The 26,798-nt window shown below is 44.4% G+C and overlaps 1 protein-coding gene and 1 long non-coding RNA gene across 2 annotated transcripts; both read right to left on the minus strand.

The window, feature by feature from the left end:
* Positions 1–253: 253 nt before the first annotated feature.
* LOC134201659 (serine/arginine repetitive matrix protein 1-like) lies at positions 254–2,443 on the minus strand. Its single transcript, XM_062676902.1, has 3 exons — positions 1,691–2,443; positions 1,275–1,459; positions 254–1,037 (listed from the first exon to the last, which is right to left on the minus strand). Exons 1-3 carry the CDS (start codon positions 2,441–2,443, stop codon positions 254–256), a joined length of 1,722 nt encoding a protein of 573 aa, XP_062532886.1.
* Positions 2,444–20,318: 17,875 nt separating this feature from the next.
* On the minus strand, positions 20,319–21,275 carry LOC134201785 (uncharacterized). The gene is made up of 3 exons (XR_009977047.1): positions 21,173–21,275; positions 20,596–20,716; positions 20,319–20,504 (listed from the first exon to the last, which is right to left on the minus strand). It is a non-coding gene; the product is annotated as an uncharacterized LOC134201785 (long non-coding RNA).
* Positions 21,276–26,798: the final 5,523 nt, after the last annotated feature.

Raw genomic sequence — 26,798 nt, forward strand, 5'->3', positions numbered from 1 at the left:
CAGCAAATCCAACTGATCATGCACCACGTCCCGCCTGACGAGGGCCGCAGTGCCCCTGAACGGCCGCCCGGCAGGGGTAAGCTCGTCACGTCGGTACATGAAATAGTCAGGAATCCTGAACGCATCCTGAGGACGAAGCTTGGTCTCGCCCAGGAGAACAACCTCTGGGTTGTACTCCCGGGCGAGAACAAGCAGGTCGTTTTTTCGGGATCTTATCCCATCGGGGTTCCAGTAGATGATGCGAAGCTCCTGGCTAGCCATTGAGCCTCGCTATCAACTGGTAGAACCCCGACAGGATAGCCCCGATAGGGCTAGCGCCGGAGGCGATCTCGCGGATGACTCCGGAGATCACCTCGGCCAAGTTCTCCCAGAGTGCCAGCAGCCATGCAGCAAAACCGGCAGGCTGAGAGGCCTGTCGACCGCTGCGGCGCTCGCGCTGAGGGCGGGGGGGGAGGGGGGGCTGACTATTTAAGTTATCTAAATTACCTTCGGCCGGATGGGCCGAAGGCAATTGCGGGCTTGTTGTCGATAATTGGGTTGGTGGGGAGGCCTCAGAGACCTCCATGGTTTCAACATGGGCTCTCGATGGGGGATCCGGCACTATAGGCTCTGGTATGCCCCTTCTTGCTTTTTCTTCCTTTTTCCTTGCCTTTTTTTTCAATTTTTTGCGTCTATTCTTTTCCCTGTTTTTTGTTGTCGTAAGACCGCTAGTCGGGCAAGGTGTTTGTTGTGGCAATGGAGCAGCAGTAGTTCGACCACGGGGAGCAGGAGTAGGCTTGGATTTGGTTGTCTGCCGTGGTGGGTTGGCCTGTGCCATCAGTGTAGACGCCGATGGCGACGCCTCCACCACCACAGCAGACGGAGCGGAGTGGGAAGGGGGAGGGGGCTGGGAAGATTTCCCTTTCCCCTTCCCCTTCCATTTTGCTACTGGTTCGGATGCCGGAAGAGCTGCACTCCCGGCTCGAGGCGCCTGAGGTGCAGGAGGAGGGACGGTTACTCCCATCATCCTGGCCCGTTTGCGGTAGACCGCACACCGTCTGTCGACGGCGGAATGGTCCTTCCCGCAATTGGCACAGGAGAATGGGCCGTCTCTCGGCCTCGGGCAGTCCGCTACGATGTGCTCCCCGGCACACCTTACGCAACGGACCGCGCGATGACAGTTGTAGGAGGCGTGTCCGAAGGCCTGGCAGCGATGACACTGCGCAGGTCCTCGGGTTGGACGCCATCCTTCAACCGTCACCCCCGGCAGGTACAGCAGTTCGTTGACTGCGTACAAGCGGGCGAGACCGTCCTTCGAGAGGTGATCCAGGGCTACGTGAAACACGCAGCCCGGACGCCCTCTCTGGGACCTAATGCACCTGGCATATCGAGCCGGGAATCCCAGCTCCTTCAGGGCATTGACGATTTCTGCCTCGTCGGTGTCGGCAGGGAGGCCCCGGACCGCCACCTTCGAAGGCATCTCCTCCGCCAGGGCGTAACAGTACCATTTAATGGCACCGTCCCTGGCAGAGGCCTCCGACAGGTAGGCCTGGACCGCCCTATACTCCTCCACCGACGTCGGCAGGAATCTAAAGCCGGCGCCGAAGGGTCGCACCGAGGGGGCGCGGCCTAGGCGCTCCCTTATGGCCGCCATGTGGCGGGACCAATTTGGAAGGGCCTCCACCATAATTGGCGGGTGTCGGCGCAGTACCTCCTGGGCACGACCCTTCGGCCTCGGGGGAGGGACTTGTGAGGATTGGGAAGTCCTCTGGGTGGTGGGAGCACCTGGCCTAGCTGCCATGGCAGCATAGGAGGTAGAAGGGATGGGATTGGGCTTTGGGACGTGTGGTCTGGTAGACTCGAGGTCCATATACCTGGTCGAATCCAGGTTACCCGCCGTGCCGCTTAGGGCGGGGGCACCTCGGGTTGAGTCTACCGGGATAGGGGAAAGCGTTGGGGAGGGAGAACGAGGAGGGGATCGTTGTTGCCTTAGGGCTATCCCTGTCCTGGCGGGAGCCCTAGGTTTCGGAATGGGTTTAGCTGGGATTGGACTCCCAGAGGGGGACGAAGATCTGGACGAAGAGGGAGTGACTGATTCTGTCGAGGAATGAGCTGAGGACGTGGTCGAACCATCCTCCCCCTCCGATCTGGAGGAAGGGCCTAGTCTGGGACGCTTGTCCTTATCGCTCGATGAACCTCGGTCAGACTCGGACCTGGCCTTCTTCCGCGGCCGAGAGGGCCCAGAGGGATCGGTCAACGAGGGAAGATTATCTTCCTCCGGTTCGATCCTCAGAGTCCTCTGGGCCGCGACCGAAGGCCCGGGCAGACTGTCCGTCCCGAGTCCCATCGAGCCTATACGAGCTGCTGGCGTTGGTTGGTATCTGCTTGATTGAGGCATCACCTGTCGTCCCTTGTGAGACGGGCCGGGAGTGCTGATGAGCGGGGGTGAATTTCCCCCAGACATGATATTAAGGTCTAGCAGGCTTAATTGGTCATTGGATCCCCAGGGAAATCAATTCGGTCAAACTGAATGTTTTTGTTAGTTACCGACCGACCATAAAGTTGTCGGTATTCAAAATAAATTGGTAACAATAAACAAAACTTGAATTTTTATATTATTGGAATAACTAAATTTTAATATTAAATAATAAGATAAAAGACTGTAATTTAAATGGATTAATAACTATTTATGGGTAATGATAATCAAATGTACATTAAAAGATATGGAGCAATAGTGGGGTCAGTGAGTATCCACCGCTATATACAATAATAATAAATGAATTCAAAAACTAAATATAATACTACTAATAATACTAATAATACCAATTCTATAAAACAACATTTAATTAAGTTACTATCAATCAATAAATGAATGAGAAGTATAATGTGTGTAAATATATATGTAATTATATCTATTCCTCTTTCCGGCCAACACGGACTACCCCAGCGTATGTCGACAGACCGGTGGCCCCAGATTTGACGGTTCCGAAAAAAATATTCGGGACCGTGAAATCCCCACCTTCCGGTCAGCCAAACCACACCCCGCAGCAACCCAGTCAACCAAGTAATTAAAATAGAATATAATTAAAATAAACTATAACCTAAACAAAATTTCATGAAACTTGAAGAACCTGTAAACAAAAGGATGGCGGGAACACCCTACCAGAACCCTACTAAAACTACAAAAATAACAAAAGGAAAACTAAATAATTAACTGTATCTAATAAGAGACCACTTAAGAAGGTCGGCCGGTATACCAGAATTTACTATCTACGTAAAATTAAATGCTAAAAAAAAATATTATGCTAAAAGTGGGTAGATATGAAAAAATTTTTATAAAGCTACAGCAGCGCCAATTATTTACACAGTACTATATTACAAAAATCTAAATTAATTTAATTTAATTTAATCTAAATTGTAAAAAAATAATGAATGAAACTAATCTAAACTATTCTAAATTTTAACTGAGCTAAACTGGTATTATAGGGGTTCCAGCGCCATCAAACCTTAATAACTAGACCAATTTACCGGGTTTAGCGACCGCCCCGCCTAACCCCGAGGGGTAGGAGAGGACTGGGAGTGACACAGGGAGGCCAGACTCGATGGCGCTAACGTTCGCCGGTTTTATATCCAAATAAAACGGCGACGCAGCTTTCACAGGCTGGTCGACACCTACCCGTATTAAACTGGTGTTTAAAGAAAGAAGTGTCGATCCACTTACCTGGTCCCGGGTCCCGCGTTTCACTGCTCGGAATGTCTCCACCCCGAAACAGCACCGCTAGATTCAACACACGCACTTTGGGCACACACTGACCGCACAGCACAACACAGCAAGGGGCCACTTAGCCTGGTATCCCGGGGTGTTCATTTCAAGGCACGTTCCGCCTTTTTATACTAGCCGGCGCAGCTGGCTTATGAGTCACTTCTGTTGCAGCTGTTGTTTACGAGTGGAACGACACGGCCGGCGCACCTTGCTTGTGTGAGTCACTCCTATTGCACGTGCTATATAACATAAATATCGTTAACGCCGTCATACATACACAATTACACACATAAATAACATAAACATATACATACACGTACATATATAATGAAATACATAAAATAAATACATATAAGTAATACTAAATTGATAGATAGTGCTCCTTTAATGCCTTCCTGAATACTTCAAGTGAGGAACTTGCACGGATTGAGTGTGGAACTGAGTTCCACAGACGCACAGAGTGCACAGTGAACGAACCACCGTAGCGGCTGGAAGAGTGAGGGGGAAAATTAAGGAGAAGGGATCTACTTGTACGACAGGGTACACCACGGGGCATCTGGTACCCGAAGCGCTCACGGAGGTACTGGGGAACAGCTGGGTTATTGAGGATGTTGAACAGCATACATAAAACATGTACATCACGGCGAAGTCGGATAGGCAACCAATTAAGTTGTGATCTGTACTGCGAGACATGATCATATTTGCGTAAACCAAAAATAAAGCGTATGCATAAATTTTGTAACCTTTCCAGTTTGTTCCATAGCCCCTCCGCGGCGTCGAGGAAGCAGACATCCGCATAGTCAAGGAGAGGAAGCATAAGGGATTGGGCCAGGGTGACTTTAGCTTCAAAGGGCAAGAAACGCTGAAGACGCTTGAGACTGAAACGTGCAATGCACTTTCCTGCTAACTAAATTTATCTGACTGGACCAAGAGAGATGACAATCAAGAACGATACCTAGGTTTTTTGCTGTTTTAGAATAAGCGATTGGAATTCCATCTAGCGTCACAGGGGGCAAATTAATGTGGTCAATCGTGTTGTACCTATAGGAACAACCAATTACTATGACCTGTGATTTTGATGGATTCACAAGAAGTCCAAAAGATTTAGCCCAAGCACTAATTCTACCAAGATCTCCATTGATTTCAGCAATAGCTAGAGCAACATCATCAGATATAAAATGTCTATAAATCTGCAAATCGTCAGCGTAGAGGTGGTAGTGAGAAGTCAGTACCTGAGTGATTTCATTAATGAAAATAGAGAAAAGGAGAGGAGATAGTACGCCACCTTGAGGTACACCCACAGTTAAATCACACCATTTCGATGTAGCATCATCAGAGCGGACACATTGCGAGCGTCCCCGAAGATAAGAGTCAAACCAGGTTAGAGCAAGTGGAGATACATTAAGAGATCCAAGGATACTTAGAAGGATGTCAAAGTCTACTGAGTTAAAAGCACTGCTGAAGTCCAATAAGGTCAACACGGTTAACTGCCCTACATCAAACGCGTGGCGAATGTCGTCGGTGACCTTGAGCAATGCAGTGACCGTGCTGTGGCCTTGGCGGAAACAAGACTGAAGAGTTGAGGAGATTATTTTTATTAAGATAGACAGTGAGCTGTCTTTGGACTAAACCCACCAAGACTTTAGAGAGAATGGGAAGTATTGAGATTGGACGAAACTGAGAAAAAGAGGAAGGATTAGGGACCTTAGGAAGTGGGAGAACATGAGCCTTTCTCCAGCTACTTGAGAATGAGCCTTTTGAGAGAGAGAAGTTAAGAATATATGTAATGATAGGGACAAGCTCATCCACAAGCAGAAGGATCATCTGAAGGTGAATCCCATCCTCACCCACAGCCCTAGTGGAAATAGAAAGGATGGATCTCTTAACGTCACACTCTGTAACCGGAGTGAAAGTAAAAGGAGTGCACATGGGTAAAGGCCTTTTGGAAAGTTGTAATAGTGTAGATGACTTTGTACTGTCATTAAGAATAATGGGAGCTTGAGAGAAATGCTTATTTAAAGCGTCGAGGTTAATAGTAAAGGAAGTTTCGTTTAACTGTTTGCCAATGCCTAGTGAATTAAGGAATTTCCAGATTTGGCATGTGTTCAGACCCTCTAGGGAGCTATGAATATGGCGTCTTTTGGCATCTCTACACATCCGATTGCAACGATTACGAAGTTTCTTGTAAGTTGTAAGATTGTCTTCCGTTGGGAGCTTTCTGTATCTGCGTTTAGCCTTATCTCTCCTGGCCATCATCTGTCTAATTGAGTCGGATAACCAAGGTGAGGGTAACTGTTTAACTCTGACACGTCTGATGGGAGCATGACTATCATAAAGAAGCGAGATATTTTTATTAAAAGAAAAAACCATGTCATCGATCGTGTCAGAGCCGAAGACAGTCGACCAGTCAGTCCTCGCGTCAGCCCGCAATCGCTTCACGCCTATACCCTTGAAGCTACGAAGGAAAATGTATTTGGGTTTGGGTTTAGGAGGACGAATCTTTTAGGAGAGATAAATTAAATCATGATAGGAAAAAGGAGCCGATAGTCGTCCGTGTGTAGCAACCATGTTGGATTCAGAAACAATAATTAAATCCAGAAGGGAGTGGTCTTGATATTGAGGTGCACAGTGTGTAGCTGCAAGAGGGAGGATATTTAAGTTGAGAGAAGTAACTACCGCACGAAGTTTCTCAGCACGGCTGTCAGATTTCAGAAGGCAGGTGTTAAAATCACCAAGAATTATTGTATGATCATAAAGGGGGGGAAAGAGATTCAAGTTTAGATTCGAAAGAGGGTGTATATAAGAGGAATAGTCAACATGAGAAGAGGGGCTATAAAGAACGCCTAGAAGAAGCTTAGTATGGTGAAAGGAGATTTCAATAAATAGGTTTTCTGCGGACTGCGTATATTCACCTGGGGACGCATCAATAACTTTAGAAGGAATATCAGAACGAAGATAAATCGCTACGCCACTTCCTCCTTTCGCTGTTCTGTCGTTGCGTAATAAGCGATACCCAGGTAGAGAGTACTGAGTAGAGGGAAGAGCAGGTTTAAGAAAGGATTCAGAGATGAGTACTGCATGGACGACACTGGAATCGAAAGAGGATAAGAGATCGGGATAGTGGGCTGGGACACTCTGTGCGTTTATGTGAACGATGTTGAGGAACTTAGGAAACGGCGAAAATTTTGCTTGAATCAAGTCTCGCAAATGAGTTGAGTCATCATCCTCACTAAATGCACTACCATAGCTTATGTCAGACGAGCTTGAGGAAGTGCATGAGAAGAAGGCATCATTAATATCTAAATTTGACATACTAAGATAATATAATATAAATATATACTAAACAAAAATACAGTAAAATAGTAAAAAACACTAAAAAAATAAATAAAGCTAACGTAAAACTAAAATCTAAAGATTTACAACTGTAACTTACTTCACAAACGCTCCTTTCGAGATTGGCAAAGCACTTTAATCTAAGTCAGAAAATGTACATATTAAAAACAAAACGCAAATCCTATTGTCGTTGTCACAAAATAATAAGTAAATGTATAATCTATATTGACAATATAAAACTTAAGAGTTGGCTGTATGGCATAGTTCCTTTGCCTTTCTCTTCGAGAAAAACCCTACTGCTGCTTCTACTAAGAGCATAATCTATGATTATCACTTATCTATCTGTCAGTTCTATTACAATCAAAATTTTTATAGGTTGGTAATTTTGAAAGTTGATCGAAATAATGTTCAAAAACGCATTACAACTACCTCGAATAGATAACTAAGTTTTTAGTGTATCATCTATGAATAAGTTCAAGATACAGCCATACTACTTTCGACGAGTCGTCCTCTTGCCGATTTCTCGCTCTGCCGCTGATTTTGGTGCCGTCTTGGGTTCGTCATGAGATTTCCCAGATGACTGAGAAGCTCCTTGCGCCGAGGGAAACTTGGTTTTCAGACGCTGAAGTTCAAACATCTGTTCAATCTTACTGCGTTTATTATCCGGGAGAAGAACGACTATTTTCCCATTTGTTGTCCAGCAGCGCTTAACGCCGAAATGAGAGCGGGCCTCCAAAAAGACATCATGACGTGATTTGGTCAGAAATTCTGAAATGATGACCCTAGACCCCTTCAGGAGTGTCTTGTTCTTCCACACTTCATTGCATCGCCTCAAACTCTGGAACCTGACTAATATAGGCCTAGGCTTATTGGTGTTGGAGCCTAATCGATAGCAAGCAGTTAAATCCTCTTCTGTGCAATCAGCCACCTTCATTTGGTTGGTTAATATACCCACAATTGCTGTTGCTGGGTCTGTGGCATCTGACTCCGGGATTCCATGAAACAAAAGGACCTTACGACGCGACGCCATCTCATGCCTGTCCAACCCCAAGAGAACAAGCTCCATCTGTGACCTCAGCATGTTGAGTGTTTGTAGTGTGAGATTCCGGAATGCGATGAAATCTTGTGACAACTTGTCTAGGTCCGTGTGTGGTGACTGGTGACTGCTCAGCATTGTTTCAAACTCGGTCATCCTCTGCACAATGCTTGATTCCACCTCTTGTAACTTAGTGTACAGATCCATGATGCGGCGCTATTGATGATGTGGCAGTAGTGATGATGTGAAGTGATATTAATAGAGAGAACTTCTTCTTCTTCTTTTAGGTAATTTGGCTCCAACGCCTTTGGCATTGATTTTGCCAATGTCAAAGTATTTACAAAAATGACAGGTGCTTAGAGAGGGAAAAAATTACTAAATCTAAATACAAATAAATTTGGTCGGTTTTTCCATACGCGAATCTGTGGTTTTAAGAACAGCACAAACAAATATATGTTAGACTAACTACTTTAGAGATAAATATTATTAGCAGATAAAAATTTACACAGAATATTTACATGTTTAGAATAGACTAAAGTTAATAAACAATTAATATTAATAGGCCGGGGAATGTCATTGGGAAGGATATCATAAAGAGGGGATACGATATTGGGGCAGTCGAAGAAAATGTGATCCAGGGTACCCTCATCTAATCCACACTCACAAAGAGAATGGTCACGGACTCTAATTTTGGCAAGAAAAACAGGGGAGCAAACATGGCCAAGTCTAAGACGGATTATAGCGGAAACAATTTTTTTAGGAAGATGGCAGTGGGAGGAAAACCAAGGCTTAGAGGGCAGGGTCGGTTGCAAGTTACCATAATGCTTACCTACTGACTGACGAGAAATCTGCCAGCTTTCATTCCAAGATTGAAGCATATCAGATTTTGCCAGAGAATGTAAATCTCGAGGAAAAATTTTGTTATACTTGTTACAGCCCATAACAACAGCCTCCTTGGCACAGGAGTCAGCAAGCTCATTCCCACAAATTCCGCTATGACTTGGGATCCAGACGAGAGTGACATCAAGTCCGGAGCAGTGACATTGAAACAGAGTTTCTTTAATTTTTAATATAATTTCAAAATTGACTTTTGAATGCGATGGAAATTTAGTTATGTCTTGAAGACAGCTTAAGGAGTCCGAAAAAATTACCGATTTACTTAGACCGCGGGTTTTAATAAAAAGAGCTGCTTCTAAAAGAGCAACAGCTTCACCAGAGTACACAGAGGAAGTCTGAGGGAGTTTGTATTTTAAGGAGATTTTAAACTTGGGGATCCATACCGCAGCACCTACAGGACCATTTTGGGATAGTTTAGATGCATCAGTGAATAGGTGATAATGATTAGGCCATTGTAGTTGTACTATGTTCTGAAATTGTAAATTTGCTCCTGGGGAGTCTTTATGGATCCCAATATTCAAGAAGGTAGTGGGACGAAATAAAAGACAGTCAAAAGAGAAAAGAAAGAGGGGGAATTTATCATATTGAGAAATTGGAGAAGCTAAATTTTGCAGTTTCTTATACGAGTTGACAAGAGGAGGTACAGATTTATGACGCCAGTATCTAGAGGTTTCAGTCAGTTGAGCTAGTTGAGAAAGTAGAGCTAAAAGGGGGTGGTTTGAGAGAGAAATTACTTTGTAGAAAAATCTATCAGCTAGAAACTGTCTACGCAAGGCTAAAGGAGGTTCAAAACATTCAACTTGTAGGGCATTTATAGGGGAAGATTTCATGGCGCCAGAGATGATTCTGAGGCATTTTGATTGAATACGATTTAGTTTTGTAAGTGCCATTTTATTACAAGGCTCCAAAACAAAGCAACCATAGTCAAAGTGACTTCTAATTAGAGCATTATAAAGAAGCTTCTGGCTGTAAGGATGTGAACCCCACCTAACACCGGAGAGTGCGCGTAGAACATTGATGCTCTTCTCAACTTTATTGCAGATATAGTTTAAATGGTGAACACCGGAGAGTTTAGAATCCAAGAGAATGCCCAAAAACTTAACTTTACTCAAGACTGGAATAAATTGGTTACAAATTTCAATATTTATTTCAGGGATAACTCTCTTACGGGAGAAAGCGACCGCAGAACATTTAGGGATGGACAGGGATAAGCAGTGATCATTCAACCAAGAATTCAGATTAAACAAAGCAGAATTTAGACAATTACAAGCTTGTGAGAAAGAATTAGATATGGTATAGAGGGCAATATCGTCAGCATATTGAAGGATACGGCAAAAACGGTTCACAGTAGTATCTAAAATAGCAGTGTAAATATTATAAAGCAGAGGACTGAGAACAGAACCCTGAGGCAGACCTTTCCAGGTCCGATGAGAAGAATTTTCACCTAAGATGCGAACTATAATAGATCTGTCATAAAACAAATTGAAGATAAAATTCACAATTCTAGGAGGCATATTCAGGTTAATAAGTTTTTGTCTAAGTAAATGAAGGTCGACATTGTCGTATGCAGAGGAAATATCTAGAAAAACTGCTATAACATGACGATTTTGAGAGAATGCAACACGAATATCTGAAGTGAGGAGGCTCAGGCTGTCCAATGTTCCGTAACCTCGTCTAAAGCCAAACTGACTATTAGGGATAATAGACCTGTTTTCAACAATCCATTCTAGACGATTTTTTATCAAATGTTCCATAATTTTAGCTAGCACACTCGAGAGAGCAATAGGTCTATATGAACAAGATTGAGCTGGATCCTTGCCTGGTTTTAAAATTGGGATTATCAATTGAGTTTTCCATGAGGCTGGAATAGAACTGGAGAGAAATATATGATTTAAAAGATTTAGAAAGATTTTTTTAGAAGAGTCAGATAATTTTTTTATAAAAGAGTACGGGAAGCCATCTATACCTGGGGCTGAATCTCGGAGGTTGTCAAGAACACAGCATAGTTCTGCAAATGAGAAGCTGGAATTCATGGGGTCATTAGAGCCGGAGGAGGGAATTAAGGGACAAGGTTTAAAAGGCACAAAGGGTGGGCAGAGTTTGGAGATAAAATCAGGAAGCCAAGACAAGGAATTAGAATTAATATTATTATCAGATTGGGATTAACGAAATGCTTTTATTTTTTTCCAAATCAAGGAGGCAGGAGTTCTTGGGGAGAGAGACTCGCAAAAATTACGCCAAGCAAGAGATTTCTTTTGTCGCAAAAATCTTTTAGAGATGGCCGAAACTTTCTGAAATTCTAGGAAATTCTCTAAAGAGAGAATTTTAGAAAATTCAGATTCAGCCTCCTTGCGTTTTTGGACTATTTGGGAGCATTCAGCATCCCACCATGCTGGTGAGGGAATTTTATTTGAAGCTGAATTCTTTAAGGGAATGGTTAGTTCGGCAGCGGAGGATAAAATGGAACAAAATTCTAGGTACAAAAATAGAGTATTTTCATCATTTGCATCAGGAAGAGATTCAAGATTATTTTGAACTAAAGATGAATACTTTTGCCAGTCGGCCTTGTTAAGTCCGAATTTCAAAAGGGGTTCATATGGAATTGAAGATGGGATGGAAGAATCGGCTAGAGTTAGTAATATTGGAAGATGATCACTGCCATGGGAGTTAGACAGAACAGACCAAGAAATCGAGTTAACTAAAGAGGGAGAGGACAAGGACAGGTCTGGGGCACTTGGACTTTGGGATGGGGATACTCTACGGGTGGGAGTTCCATCATTAAGTAGACACAAATTTAATTCATCAAGTTTATCAAGAAATAATGAGGAATTTGAGTCACATAACTCAGAACCCCACATTGTATGGCGTATATTAAAATCTCCTAAGACTAAGAGAGGACATGGAAGAGAGGTTAAGAGTGTCGAAAATTCTTGAATAAGGTTACTATTAGGGTGAGGGATGTACACTGAGACCACTGTGATGTTAAAGCAGCGAACTGCCACAATGTTAATTGCTGAGGAATGAGGAGGAAGGGTAATGCGAGAAAAAGATATATTTCTTCTGACCAAGATAGCAGTTCCTGCCCAGCCGTCGTCTCTGTCATCGCGGAGACACGAGAACCCGGGCACCCTAAGCAGAGTATCCGGTCTCAACCATGACTCCGCAACAGCAAAGAGGACAGGGTTATATTGATTAGATAGATAAATTATTTCTTGTTTTTTATTTCTGATACTACGACAGTTCCATTGTAGGACCTTCGTCATTATGCTTTGGTTGAGAGTTAACGAGACTAGAGATTAAAGCGTGAATCTGAATCAAGACGTTGTTCGGTAGTATATCATTGAATTTTGATAAAATATTTAGAAGCAGCATTGACATTAATTCCGCGAGATTATCATTTGTAGCAGGGGCACAGGGGGTGGGAGTGCTAAGAGCACAACCATTGGGTAAACAAGAGTTAGGAGGGCTAATAATATCGTTGTGAGCATGACGATCATAAGACTTGGAAAGTATTGGTTTAGACGATTTTTCAATAAAAACAGTTTTTTTGTATGAAGTTGACGGAGTATGACGAGAAGATGAGGGGGAGGAAGACGGGAGGGTATTCGAAGATGGAGCTGATCGGCTCAGGAAGATAGGTTTTTGGGGAAGAGAAGAATTGGCAATATCGGCATAGGAGGTGCGGACTGAAGGAAATCTGCGAGCTGCCTCAATATAACTAATATTTTCTTCAGACATAACCATCTTAATTGATCTTTGACGGGCATGTTCGGGGCATTTCGGGTCAGAGGCGGGATGACAACCAGAGCAGAACAAGCAGGTTATGTTATTTTCTGGAACACTACAAGAATTACCTTCATGGGGGCCTGCGCATCGAGAGCAGCGGGCTTGCGATCGACATTGATCACGAATGTGCCCAAAACGACAACACTTTAAACACTGAATAGTGGGAAGAGTATATATGTTTACAGGGAGGGAAACGCTGCAACAATATACATGTTTAGGAAGAACTTGCCCAAGAAAAGAGAGGACAACTGTACCCGTCGGTTCCCATACTGTATTTCCATCTATTTTCTTTTTCTTATTCATTCTTCTGGCTTTAATGACGGTGGTTGAAACAGACCGACACTCAATCCATGAGACTAGGTCCTCAAGAGACCACTCTACAGGAATTTGTCTCACGACACCCATCCTGGTAACTTGAAAGCGTGGAATAATTGCTGACAATTTGTTAGATGAAAGTAATGGGTTTGTTAAAAATGAATTCGCTTCGTTATATGTTTTAAAAATAATAGCAGCCCTATTTCTACCCATGTTTTTAATTTCATTGTAGATAATTTGAGCAATTTTAAGGGTACGGGTGTGGTTCGAAACTGGGGCAAAGTCACCATCTGAACGAGATACATGGACAACAAAAGGGCCAGAGTCAGTTTCAGAGTAATTAAGAACTGAATTGTTATCAAAACCTGGCCGGGTGTAGGTATGTTGATTAGAGGCAGCTGCCGGTAAATGTGGAGCTGATCTTTTTTCTGGGACGCTTAATACGTCTTCCGCAGGGCGTTTTTGTGAAGCTTTTACAGGAGAATTAAGCATTAGAGAAAGATCGTCCATCTCTGAATCTAAAGAAGACCTCCCTCTGTCCGGCGGGACGTTTTCGCCCACCGAGGACGACATTGACATAAAAAATACACTTACCAGTTAAATGAAACTTAAACTAATCCACCACCAACAAAAATAGGGCAACACAATTCTTAAAAACACAGAAAAAACGGGAAAAACACTAAAAATAATCGAAACGCGTGTGATCTTTTTTTTTTTTTTTTGCTTGAAGGATTACTGGTGGCCCGGAGGCCTTTCCAGTTTCACCAGGACAGGTGGGCGAGCAAAGGCTCAGCCAGGAGGGGTGGGATTTGCTAACAGCTGCCCGAGCGCCTCCGAAGGAGACCTAACAACTCAAGAGTAGCTGCTTCGCGAATGAATCTACTACCGGATCGGAATCGCGACCCGCTGAGAAGATCCGGCGAGAAACTCAGCGAGCTGATTCATGGGTTAGGTTGCACGGCGAACTCTTTGTCGAGTTCGACGAGTACGGTTACCGAGGTCCCTAAGCCTGCTCCTAGAGCTGAAGGCGTCTAGTGCAAAGGTTATTGGATCTGATGGATCCGTAAGGACGTGTCTAGGGCGTCGACGGTGACTGGCTCCTGCATGATCAGGATTCGGGGAGTAGTCAGCGGCGGCTACGATAAGGCGATTATCATGACGCATAGCCTTATCGAAGTACCGTTTCGACGCTGACTTCATGTATTTCTGTATAGATTCGAGGCCCAGGTCGTCGTGTAGGTCAACGTTCCTCACGAACCACGGAGCTCCGACGGCTAACCTGCAAAAGCGGGATTGTAGAGATTGAAGGGTGTCTATGTGTGTGCGGGCCGCGTGAGCGAACACCACACTCGCGTAAGTCATGACGGGCCTTATGCAAGTTTTGTAAAGTGTCACCTTGTTCCGAAGGGACATTTTACTCCGCTTACAGATCATGGGGTAGAGTCTACCGAGAATAAACGCGGGCACGGTCACGGACTGATTTTATATGCGGGCGGAATGTCATCGATGCATCCAGGGTAACGCCCAGGTACTTGACCTTCCTGGCCCAGGGTATGGATTGACTAAAGAGAGTAATCGGGGGTGTGAGATTCCTCCTCCTAATACGGGAGGAAATCCGTGTGGAGCTTCCCCTCTGAAATAGCACCGCAGTACTTTTCACTGGGTTGATGTCTATGCGCCATTTTCGGAACCACTGTCCTAGGGCTAGGGCTGCGCTCTGAAGCTTCTTCGCGATTAGGGACTTGTTTCTACTGGAATAGTAAACAGTCGTGTCGTCGGCGAATAAAGCTAAATGGGTCGGCGGCGACCGGGGAATATCGTTAACGAATAAGCTAAATAGGAGGGGTGAAAGGACAGAGCCTTGCGGGACTCCAGCTGTGAGAGGTCGTGGGGAGGAGCGGGTTCCCTCGACTCGATATCGAAAAGAGCGGTTCGACAAGAAGTCCCGTATGATGAGCACGAGACTATCCGGCACACCCATGTTGAATAGTTTGAAAATCAAACCGTTGTGCCAGACTTTGTCGAACGCTTTTGCGACGTCGAAGAAGAGAGCTCCCGTGTATAACGGTTTTGGTCGATTAAGCCCCACAAGAATGTGCTCCGTGAGGCGGTACACCTGTTGAACGCATGAGTGATTTGTACGGAATCCGAATTGTTCATCGATGAGAATGCCCTTGGATGAGACGAAGTCTCTGAGGCGTTTGTAGAGCAGACGCTCATACAGTTTGCCTAGAGACATGAGGAGGCTAATCGGGCGGTAGCTCGTCGGATGATTTTTTGGTTTACCGGGTTTATGTATGCCGATAACGTCCGCTTCTTTCCACACCGCGGGAAAGATACAGTTCGCCATAGCGGCATTGAAAATAGATGCCAACATCACGATGAGTTGGACGGGTAGAAGTTTAATAACGCGGTTAGATATACCGTCGGAACCGGGAGCCTTGCGAGGACGTAGGTCTTTGATCAAGTCTTTAACTTCCATCGGGGTGACGGGTGGTAACGCATCCGAGGGTGGCAAGGAGGCTCTGCGTTCTACCTCACTGTCTACTAATTCTACATGAACAGGGTCCACGGATTGAGTGCTGGGCGTGCACTGGGTTTGCAATGTATCGGCCAGCAACTCTGCTTTTTCGTCATCATCAAACGCCGCGAGTCGGCCTGAGGGGCCTACGAGGGGGGGCATAGTTACTACCGTATCCGATTTGAGAGTACGAGCTAAGCGGTAGTAAGACCTTTGGGAGGGCGCGAGTCCTTCTAAGAAATCAGACCATCTGGCATCTCGGACTTCGGCGATGCGAGACTTTACGTCGCGTTGTAGGGCACGCATTCGAATACGATTTTCCGCGGTAGGATACCTGTCGTAGGCGCGTATCGAGGCGTTCTTAGCTCTAAGGAGTTCCCTAATATCATCGGACAATTTGAAGCGGTGAAGGAAATCCTCCGCTACAACTTGTTTCGATGATCTATCTAATGTTGAGGTGATGTGTGACGTTAAGATGTCTATGGCTTCAGCGGTATCCTGAGGAGACGGGATAGAGTCCGGGTTAAACGGGAGCGATGGTGGATCAGATTCAGCCAGGCTGATGCCCAGCGTGTGCCAATCCACCACAGTCCTCGTGACGGGAACGGAAACGGGAGCGCGACCGAGCTTCATAACGACGGGACGGTGGTCTGAATCTAACTCTGAAACTACTTCGATCGAGTGTAAGCGCAGAGTTACGTTTTTTAATAACGCTATGTCGAGTATATCCGGGCGATGCGCGATATTTAGCGGGTAGTGAGTCGGGGTTAGCGGAGCGACGATATCGAAGGCGAGATCATCGACTAACGCGTCAAGCCGCCTGCCATTCGGGGTTGTGGTGTGTGAGTTCCACCTGATGTGTTTACAATTTAGGTCGCCCGCCAGAATGACAGAGCTCCCCATACCGAGCAGCGCCTCGATATCACTGCTTAGAACGATCTTATCCGGTGGAAGATAAACGGACGCGATAACGATCGGCGCGTGTCCCGTCAGTGAGATTCGGCACACTGATGCTTCGATATTAGCGAGCGCGGGCGGATCGAGCGGGACGCAATGCAGGGCTCTTCTATAGTAAATGACGGTACCACCACCACGAGCAGAGAGCCTGTCGTTCCTGACCATGTTATAGTTCGCGATTTTAGGGTCACGGCGCGCGGGCTTAAGTAGGGTCTCCTGCACTAAAAAGATATCAATTTGATGGTCACGCAAAAAGTCAGAAACCTGATCACGTTGATTTGCGAGACCGTAAGCGTTAAAAAATCCTATCGTTACGGATAGGGGCTTTATTCTACTTATATACGCCATTGATTACCGGCGGAGTGAGGGGAGGACGTACGTATTTAATGACGCGTATACGTCGGCGTATTCTTGCACAACGGCGATAAAGTGTTGTGCAGTGGAGGCAGCGCGAATGGCGTCGCCCAAAGCGTTAACGCGCTCAAAGTTGATCGACTGAAAGAAGTCGATCGCTAAAGCGAGATTGTCGGACGCGGTCGGAGGGCAAGTCGCGGGAGAGGGACGAGTTGCGGGGGCGGGACGAATCGCGGAGGAGGGAGTTGTAACCGTGTTCGTGTACGGCAGCGGTTTCGCCCAAGCCGAGACACTGGGCACCGGCGCCGGAACGAACGCTGGCTTAGCCTGCGACACAGAGGGTGCCGAGGCTTTGATGTCTGGGCCGGAAGCTCGGAGGCGGTTTTGGCGGGCGACGCGACGATTTATTTTCGGGGCTCGTGGGCATCCGCGGTAATTTGCGGGGTGACCCTGTGTACGACACAGGACGCAGCTAGGCGGTTCCGTCGCGGTTTTTTGATCGCGAGTGCAGAGGGCCGTGGCGTGATCTCCTAAGCACTTGACGCATCGGGGGCGCGCGTGACAGTTACGGGAAGAATGCCCGTATAATTGGCAGTTATGGCACTGGCTAGGTGTGCCTTTCTTGTGTGGGGTTTCGACGGCGATTCCGGAAAGGCTACAGACCGTTCGGATGTTGAATATTTGCTTACCCTCGGGGGTAGGCTGGAGGGCGACGAGAACCATGTTATATGGCTCCCTTCCGCGACCTGTGTGCATGCGGTGTACGGAGTTAACCGGTAGGCCTTGTTCGAGAAGGTCGGCCTTGACTAGCTCGGCATCCAACTCTTTAGGGATGCCACGTATGACGACACGGAGTTCGCGCTCCTCCTGGAGCGTATACGTGTGGAAACTTATACGCTCCTTACGGAGGTAAGAAGAGAGGGCCCTATGGTCGTCGGGTGTTCGAACCTTAATTTGAATGCCGTTCGCGAGGTTACGGGCATTCGTGAAGTTGATATTTTTGGCCTTAAGGGCCAGGGAAACTCGATCCCAAGCTGCCTTCTCTTGGAGGATTACCGGGGGAGGGGTCTGGGTTTTATTTTGTGCCACCGGACGCGGCGACGGGGTGGCACGGGCTGGAGGCGCAACGGGAGTCTGAGGGCGGGGGCGCGACGCGTTCGCGGCTTTGCTAATTTTAGCGGCCGCGGGAGCTCGAGACTCCGCGGCACGCTTCTTACCCTTTTGTACCAGGGTGAATCCATCCGTCGATGAGGTGGGAGCGAGGTCGACCTCCATCTCCGAGTCAGAGTCGGAGGACGAGGAGGCGGGCGCCGGTGACCTACGAGCAGGTGTTTTGGAGGGCACGACGGAGGCTGCGGATGATCGCGCTGCTGGAACGGTGGCCACGGCGGACGACGCAGCAGTTTTACTCGCCAGTATAGGCGACGCGGGAACGGCAGGCACGACGGAGGCTGCGGTGCTCGATGCAGAAGCTTTGCACGCAGGTACAGGCGACGCAGGAGCAGCGAGCTCGCGGAGTCCACGAGAGAGCTCGCGATGTGATCGGCCTTGAAGGCCAGAAACTCTGAGGCGAGCTGTGGGTGGCGAAGTCGGAGGAATTCCGCGAATACAGCGTCCATGATCGCTGAGTGCCCAGGTGGGGCGGCCCCGGGTCTTGAAAACACTCGCCTTGCGGCGAGGCCCCAACTTCTCGGACCTGAGCGGTTCTATTGAACACAGGTGGCGATGCGGCACGATTACTACAGGACAAAGAAAAAACACAACAAAACGGAAATAACAAAAAGAAACAGAACAATTAACCACTTCCAGGAAAACAGTTTGTCGGCAGATGTACCACGAACACAGAAACAACAAAAGGAAACAAAACAATTAAAAAGTTCCAGGAAGAGCACTTAGTCGGCAGATGTATCACGAACACAGGCCGCGCGAACAATGGCCGGGCTAACAAAAGCCGGGCGAACAAAGACCGGGCGATCGAGTGGTCGATGAGCACGTCCGCACGTGACGGGTGCCTCTATCGGAATGCGTGTGATCTGACAGATGTTCAACTACCCTCTCTAGAGAGAACTTGTTATGAGCTGTTGTGAAGCAAGTTTTGGAACCCAAATTATAGCATTTAGATATGAATAGGTAAAAATATATATTTTTTAACAATTAAAAACACTGAGAGCTCAACAAACTAGTGTATACACTTCAACTACCCACAGTAGAAAGTACCACAGTACCCACAGTAGAAGTAATTAAGTCTAGATAATCAAATCAGTCAATGTCCATTAAGTCATTTGTGCGAAATATAAACATGTCAGCTTTCCATTACAAACATAGTAGACAATTTGAATTAAATTTAATAAATTTGTTTCTTAACGTTAGCAGTTCTTGCTTAAAGTTGATCGTGACAGATCATGACCTTGTACGAAAATCTTACATCTATAAACACTACCTATGCTTCGTCATACAATAATTGTCATTTAAACTAGCATTGTAGAGATAATACACACACTAAAGTGAATACTAAATTATTCTTAGCATTCTTATAAACATTTAGAAATTTAAGAAACGATTAACCCACAATCATGTTCATAACATATGACATTTTGTTCTGCACAAACGTTTTGTTACATGATTTGAAAAACAAAAAAAAAAACAAAAAATGTAATGATGATTTAAAGTACTCTTAAATATTGATAGTTTGTACTTAATGACGCTTATAGTAATCTTAGACATGATTACATTAGTTATACTTTTATTCCCTATCTAAATTATTTCTATTCTGACGTTTCTGATGCTTTAGCTTTGGTAATACTAGATGAAACAAACAGCAGATTGAACGAAAATCATCTTAAAGTTAATTACATTCATTACAAACCATTAGTTTGCATTTTGTTACAAAAGAAACTGATGTTCGTTACATGCAAATGAATTATAAACATACACATGCAAACATAAAATGTAAATTTATCTTTTAATCCAAATTAAATGTACATTAATATTACATCTAAATAATAGAAAGGGTTTCGAAAATTTTTATTGCACTCAACAGCAGACGAGCACGCAACCCGGCTCATGATAAGTGGTCACCAGTGCTTATAAACTTCAGCAGTGCCATAGGGGTTGCTGTCTATCACTTAAGTTTTAATAAATTATTAATATACTCAGTCACAAGCATATTGATTTCACATAATGAAAATGTAAGAAACATAATCATGTTTGGGCATTTTCATTTATATCTGCTCATACAGAAAACACAACTTAGCAAATATATTCCACAGTTAATCTAAATAATTGCAAATAATGCTTTTGAAGACCGTTGACTTTTGATCATTAATTAAAATCATCTTCTCGTAGAATTTACAAAAGAATTTTCATATATTACTAACTTACTAATTACAACTATTCAAACGTAATACTATAACTATAAGAACTAAACAACCTATTTTAAAACAAAATTGGCATCAATTTAGTTCTTATGAACTATTTCAATTATTAATTTATAAATTATAAACATATTTAAAAAAAATTAAGATCCTTGAGAGTTCACGTTCCTTGCTGAATCAGTTTCTCTTCTGAAACGGAGAAACAAAGTATCTTAAGTATGTAACAAATATTGAAAAAATACGACCATGAAAAATTTAGTGTTAATGTAATCATACTTACAAATTAATATATTACATAACACGTTCTGGTTCAAATATAGTGCATCAATCTTTTCATGTTTCAGACATTTTTGTGCTCCTTATAATTTTTCCATAAAATTTTGTCATCATCAAACCTTTGTCTACAAAAATAAAAACATTATTTTATATTGGGTAGAAGTATGAACGTGGTCACAGGCCACTTGGTGTAACTTGGTTATCAAACACCAGGAAACAAAACGTGAATGCCATCATCTAACTTTGGATGTGAGATCAATTGTGCTGTATTTTATTTAAACAGGAAAGCATGACTGATTGATCATTCCAAAAAACTAGTTCGGGCCCACTTGACAATAAGCATATAATACGCTGAGTTGCAGAACATAAATACTTCCACCCACTCGAGACAATTTTATTATCTGAGGTGTGTGTGTGATAGTACGAGACTTAATACCGACTGTTTTGATCAAAACTTAACATATATGATAGCTAGGCAGCAGAAATAGGAAGGACCATTAGTTGGTGCTAATTCATTTAATTATATTATGAATAATAATTCTGTTAGCAAATAATATACCGGGAAAATAGTGTAAACTCACCGTTATCAAGGCATCCGAAATAGCATTTCATTTTCGATCTTCGAGGCATGCTGATTTTTAATAATAAACTTTATGTAAGAAATGAAAATAGTTACACAGGCTTGCGAAACGCTAACGAAGAAAAGAGTATTGGAGCCAAGTTATATCTAAAGAGAATTCAAAACAGAGTTTCTCAATGTCTAATCGTCTAATATTCTCATAAAGCTAAAAGTTGCTCTAAATCAGTCTTTCTCAAAGTGGGCGATAACGCCCCCTGGGGGGCGTTAGAAACCTAGAGGGGGGCGTTAAGAGGCCCACGAAAAAATGGGGGGCGTTGATGTGGGGTAGGGGGGCGCTGTAAAATTTGTAATTTCATTTATTTTATAGTATTTTAAATTTTACTAAAATTAAAACTCACCTACTACACAATAACGAATAATTAGTTTATATTCCTACCCTGTATGATGTTATAAAAACTTAAAATAATTAACATACATTTCGTAGGATAGCCCACACACCGTACGCAATCAAGTTGTAACAAGTTTCTGCGGAACATGATCAATGATAGTTAAAAAATTAGAGCAATGTTACCTTAATTACATTGCACCAGAAATTATTTTAAACATTAGAAAAAAAAAACTACCATGCAGTTTTAAAATAACACAAATTGAGGTTTTCTTTACTTTCTTTCTTGTTTTTAACATAAGGGCATTTTAAAGCATTTTCCTAGCATTTTATAAGAAATTACTGATGTAAGAATCATAATTTTTATATAAAATGGAAATGCGTATATAATTATTGTTAATTTTTTTTTTTTTTTTTTTTTTTTTTTTATTGCTTAGATGGATGGACGAGCTCACAGCCCACCTGGTGTTAAGTGGTTACTGGAGCCCATAGACATCTACAACGTAAATGCGCCACCCACCTCGGTGGTGGTACCTACCCGTGCGGACTCCCAAGAGGTCCTACCACCAGTGAAAACTTGTCTTAGATTATTATTTTTTACAATTTACCTATTACCGTCCAATGTCAAATAGTATAGTATAGTATAGTAAGCCTAAACAGCTCACTTATTGTAAACATTATTTACTATTTTATTTCTATATAATAATAGGTTGGGGAAAAAGTTTCTTCGCATTTTTTAAGAAATATCACAACATTTTTTAATATAGCTTATTCACATTTAACTAAAGTATGTCGGTACCATTTTGTTCGATAACTTTCTGCCATCTTTTAGGTAGGGACATGATCCCATTGCTATAGAAATTTTGGGGCTTCGGATCAAAATACCGCGACAATTGGTTTTGGCAGTCCTCTCGTGAAGTTAACCTGACACCGCCTAAAGAATTCTGAAGAGACCGAAACAGGTAGTAATCTGAAGGTGCAAGGTCAGAACTATACGGCGGATGCATTAACACCTCCCAGCCAAGCTCTCTAAATTTTTGGCTGAGTGGCTAAAGATCTGTGAGGTCTAGCGTTATTGTGAGGAAAAACCACACCCCTTCTGTTGATTAATTCCGGCCGCTTTCTCTCAACTTCTTGGTTTAATCTCATCAGTTGTTCGCAATAGAGTTCAGAATTGATGGTCCTGCCTGGTGGTAACAGCTCATAATGTATAATGCCCTTCCAATCCCACCACACACACCTTGTTGCGAGTCAACCCGGGTTTCGCCAGAGTCTGTGAAGCCTGATCCGCCTTTGACCACAACCTTTCTCGTACGTTCTTGTCGTACGTGATCCACTTTTCATCACCAGCTATTAGCTTCTTCAAAAATGGTTTGGTTTCATTACGTCGTAATAAAGAATCACAAATGAGTACACGGTTCATTAGGTTTCTTTCAGTGAGCTTTTTTATGGAACCCAGTTTTTTTCAAATGCGCCATAACTATTTTGTGGTCAATTCCCAGTTCTTCAGTTACGTTGTAACTACTGATATGCCGATCTTGCCCCACTTTTTCAAAAATGGCATCGATTTTATCCGTAATAGGACGACCAGAGCGACGTGCATTTTTGACATCAAAATTTCCGGATTGAAAACGCTTAAACCAAATTTGTGCTACTCTCACAGACACGGCACTAGGTCCATAAACATCGCAAATTTTTTTCACGGCTTGCGTTGCTTTTTTACCTTTTTTGTAGTAAAATTTTAAAATGTATAGGATATCTTCATTAGATTCACTCATCTTGACAGTACGAAAAATAAATAAAAATCACACATCTTCCTAATTTTAATTTGGAATTGTGTTCTTTCGAATTTAAACTTATAATGATACTAAAACCAGCCAGATACAAATAGTATAGCCAAAGAGATTTTATTACAAGTTCATACATTTTTAAGCTTTTATCCGACCGAATCATGAAACCGAATCATGAAATTCCGTAACGAAAAAAGCCTAACACACCTCACTCCGCCTACCATGTAGCTCGCGTTCAACACATTCACCCGTTGCGCTTGTGTAGTGTTTGTGAATAAGCGCGTGGCGTGATGTCACACTGCATGCGAATCATGAAAAGTCTGCCCATCTCTCTCTCGCGCGGTTTAGCTTATGAGTGTGAAGGGGACAGTTAAGGTTTTGCCTTTATTAAGGTTTAATATAGCGTGGTCTTGTTTTATTATTGTTTTAATATTAAATTATCATTGTCTAATTATAATGTCATAAGTTGATAAAAAATGCTATGCAATAGCTTTACCGCCGCAGTTCCCGAGTGCCACACGTTTTTTTTTTGTCAGGTGGAAATCGCCGGACTTCCGCCTTTCACTGGGGATGGAGGGCGGGGCATGTCGGAATCGAACCGACTAAAACCTCCTGTCGCTCAACAACCAGCATCCAAACCTCGCATGAGACAGAGCTCATGAAAAGGCAAAGGGGGGAAAGTGAAGCGTTTAGTGTGGAGCACATCTCTCCCATCACTCTCCCCCTCGGGATGCCCGACTGGCGGTCGTCGGCGCCACGACCACCAGCCCTCTCGGTCGGCAGGCTGTCCGAAGTCCGGCTAGATGGCGCCGGTTAGAATGGTCTATCCTACGGAATACCCCGCTGGGTCAGAACCAGGGTGGGTTGGGGATAGCCGGCCTTCCATCACCCGGATACTCATACGTAAAACGTATGCAGAGCAGCTTGCACGTCGTCTTCTTAGGCCCCCTTCGCCGGTCCCCAGGCCGACATGTGAGGGAGACCCGAAACACTTAGAAGGCCAGGGCTTATGCGAGATCCGTCTCCCTGGACCCCGCTCGACGGGGGCGGTCCTGTGCATCTCTCACGCGCCCCGCCGCCTCCTTTTGCGAGATGGTACACTCGCAGAAGTCGAGCATCGCCTTCCACGACTCGTCGTCACCGAGCATCGATGCCAGAACACTCGGCAACGACAAGTCGTTTCCTATTTTTGCGACCAGGACACGCCGTCACCCCTCCCATGCGGGGCAGGCGACGAGCGTATGCTCTGCCGTGTCCAAGTCGCAACCACAATGGTGGCACTCTGCCGTCGGCTAAGCTCCGATCCAGTGTAGGAACTCACCGAAGCAACCATGCCCAGTGAGTACCTGCGTGAGCCGAAAAGTGAGGCGTCCTCAGTCACGATTCACCCAGTTCACAAGAACCGGGCGAATCGCCTCGACGGTCCTACGACCAGCCGAAGGGATCGGCCAGCCGCCTGGACCATGACTCCAGCACGGACCGCCAAGATTGGGCCCTCCGCGCTCTGACCACACTGGGGCCGGGACGCGCCACGAAGCACGCAGAACCGGCCACGAAGAACCGGGCACGAAGGTTAGCCCGCCACTGATAGTCAGCGGCGAGCGCCTCCGCCTCCAGGACCCAAGGCGGCGTCCCAGCCAGTACACACGCCGCCTCGAAAGAGATGGTGTGATAAACACGGATGATCCTTACCACGATGGTGCGTTGCGGCCTTTGCAGCAACTTCGCTACCCCCATGGCCAGTGACTGGGCCCACGCGGGCGCCTCGTGTAAGGTCATTGGCCGCACCACCCCCGTATAGAGACGGCGCGTCACCTGGGGCGGCGCGTCACAAACGAGGGACCAGGTTCTGAAAGTGAACACGGAAGGTCCAACGACTGTCATACCCGATATTCCACAAAAGGGGGCCGAGCACCGACCCCTGTGGAACATCGCGCACGAAGGAGCCTGTGCACGATCCCACCGTGTCCAGTACACGTGACCGATCTGTCCTACAAGTAGGAAGCCACCAGTCGGTGAAGGTAGGGGGGCACTCCGTGTCTTACCAGGGGCATTTTTTTTAAATAAAAGAACACTTATTGCAGCATAACTATAATAGTTAGATATGCTGTCGCGACACTTTTTGAAAATAATGTTTTCTACAAAATCGTAGTACATTATTTTATTCTATCATCAATAGTTTTCGTAGGTACGCGACGTAAAGAATATTTTAGGAAATTTTTTTTACACCTTGGGTTAAATTATTGGAGTTTTAGTAAGGATACCTAATTTTTTTCAAAAAAGATTATAGCCTATGTCACTCGGGAATAGTGAAGCTTCCAAACAGTGAAAGAATTTTTCAAATCGGCTCAGTAGTTTCGGAGCCTATTGAATACAAACAAACAAACAAATCTTTCCTCTTTATAATATTTATTTTTATTTATTTATTTATTTATGTACACACAGAAAACAAGACACAGTACAGAGTAATAGGAAAATTATGTACAAAGGCACTGCTTATTTCTTTGAGAAATCTCTTCCAGCAGACCTGCGAGAGGATAATGAGAATAATAATAAAAAGTGATAAGTGTGTGTAGAACAAATAACACATAACTAAAATAACAAATACAACATGAGAATTATAGCACATACACATAGCAAATATTATAAGTAACACAGTAACACTCGTATATACGAAGAGTATAGAACCATGATCATTCGGTTGATGAGAGATAAAATTGTTTGACCTTGTATTTAAAAACAGAAACAGACTTGCAAACTCGGATGTCAGCCGGCAACGAATTCCACAGTCTGACCGCGTGCACAGTAAAGGAGTGAGAATAGAAATTGGTTTTGTGGGAAGGGAATAACAAAACAGAACGTTGGTTGGACCTGCAGGGAGCATCAGGAGAACGAATGAAAGAGAATCGCTCACGTAAATATAAGGGAGAAGTGGGCTTATGTAGGATATTGAATAGGAGACATAATATTCGAGTATTCCTACGAAGGCGTATAGGGAGCCATTTAAGTTCTTTGCGAAAATGAGAAACATGATCGAATTTTCTGAGATTGTATATAAAACGGATACATAGATTTTGCATCCTCTCAAGCTTGTTTGAGAGCTCCTCAGTGGCATCCAAGTAGCAGGCATCGGCGTAATCAATTATGGGTAGAATGAGAGCTTGGACGAGAGATATTTTTGTATGCTGAGGTAAGAAGCCCTGCAGACATCTCAACGAGTGCAAGGCAAAGTGCACCTTCCTACTAATCTCAGCAACGTGAGAACTCCACGAAAGATGTCGATCTACAATAACACCCAGGTTTTTAACTGAATCGGTTAGAGTTATTTGAGTCCCATCCAAATAAATTGGGGGGAGTATAGGATCGCTGAGTCTACTGCGCAGTTGTTTACCCCCTATAATGATAGCCTGTGATTTTCCCGGATTAATGTGCAGACCGTAGGCTTTTGCCCA

Source organism: Bombyx mori, chromosome W (assembly GCF_030269925.1).
Source record: "Bombyx mori chromosome W, ASM3026992v2".
Lineage (NCBI taxonomy): Eukaryota > Metazoa > Arthropoda > Insecta > Lepidoptera > Bombycidae > Bombyx > Bombyx mori.